This window comes from Austrofundulus limnaeus, unplaced genomic scaffold, assembly GCF_001266775.1.
Source record: "Austrofundulus limnaeus strain Quisiro unplaced genomic scaffold, Austrofundulus_limnaeus-1.0 Scaffold3216, whole genome shotgun sequence".
NCBI classification, from domain to species: domain Eukaryota; kingdom Metazoa; phylum Chordata; class Actinopteri; order Cyprinodontiformes; family Rivulidae; genus Austrofundulus; species Austrofundulus limnaeus.
Genome location: NW_013955618.1, coordinates 4,455 through 5,205, shown reverse-complemented (window position 1 = coordinate 5,205; position 751 = coordinate 4,455). Strand labels below are relative to the sequence as shown.

General features: G+C 51.4%; 1 protein-coding gene and 1 long non-coding RNA gene across 2 annotated transcripts in view; one reads left to right on the top strand and one right to left on the bottom strand.

Moving 5' to 3' along the window:
* Positions 1-227, bottom strand: part of LOC106511788 (uncharacterized) — a 2,317-nt gene extending 2,090 nt beyond the window's left edge. The window contains exons 1-2 of the long non-coding RNA XR_001309557.1: positions 213-227; positions 11-155 (exon numbers count right to left, since the gene is read on the bottom strand). This is a non-coding gene — a long non-coding RNA (uncharacterized LOC106511788). The remainder of the gene's footprint in view (positions 1-10; positions 156-212) is intronic.
* Positions 228-361: 134 nt separating this feature from the next.
* LOC106511787 (procollagen-lysine,2-oxoglutarate 5-dioxygenase 3) lies at positions 362-729 on the top strand (the record flags this gene model as incomplete). The annotated part of the gene is given in 2 exon segments (XM_014000524.1): positions 362-548; positions 617-729. Coding segments are annotated over 2 exon segments (300 nt in total), but the record flags the coding sequence as incomplete, so codon positions are not given.
* Between the last annotated feature and the right edge of the window lie 22 nt (positions 730-751).

The following is a 751-nucleotide window of genomic DNA, read 5'->3' as shown; positions in this document are numbered from 1 at the left end:
ACATCAGAACCTCTGTGTCTGACATCAGAACCTCTGTGTCTGACATCAGAACCTCTGTGTCTGACATCAGAACCTCTGTCTGACATCAGAACCTCTGTGTCTGACATCAGAACCTCTGTCTGACATCAGAACCTCTGTGTCTGACATCAGAACCTCTGTCTGACATCAGAACCTCTGTCTGACATCAGAACCTCTGTGTCTGACATCAGAACCTCTGTGTCTGACATCAGAACCTCTGTCTGATATCAGAACCTCTGTCTGACATCAGAACCTCTGTCTGATATCAGAACCTCTGTCTGACATCAGAACCTCTCTGTCTGACATCAGAACCCCTGTCTGACATCAGAACCCCTCTGTCTGACATCAGAACCTCTCTGTCTGCAGCTATGATGTCATCTTTGCTTCGGGTCCAGACGAGCTGCTCTCCAAGTTCTCCCGTCTGGGTCACAGAGTCCTGTTCTCAGCTGAGGGGTTCTGCTGGCCCGATCATCGCCTGGCCTCCAAATACCCACAGGTGCATTCTGGGAAACGCTACCTGAACTCTGGAGGTGAGCCCTGCAACCAGAACCGGTCCATTGATCTGTCTCCGTGGTTCTGACTCTGTGTTTGTGTTCAGGTTTCATGGGGTTCGCTTCGGACCTCAGCGCCATCGTCCAGCAGTGGAAGTACAAGGACGATGATGATGACCAGCTGTTCTACACCAGGATCTACCTGGACCAGAACCAGAGGGTAAACTGGGCCAGAACCGGGT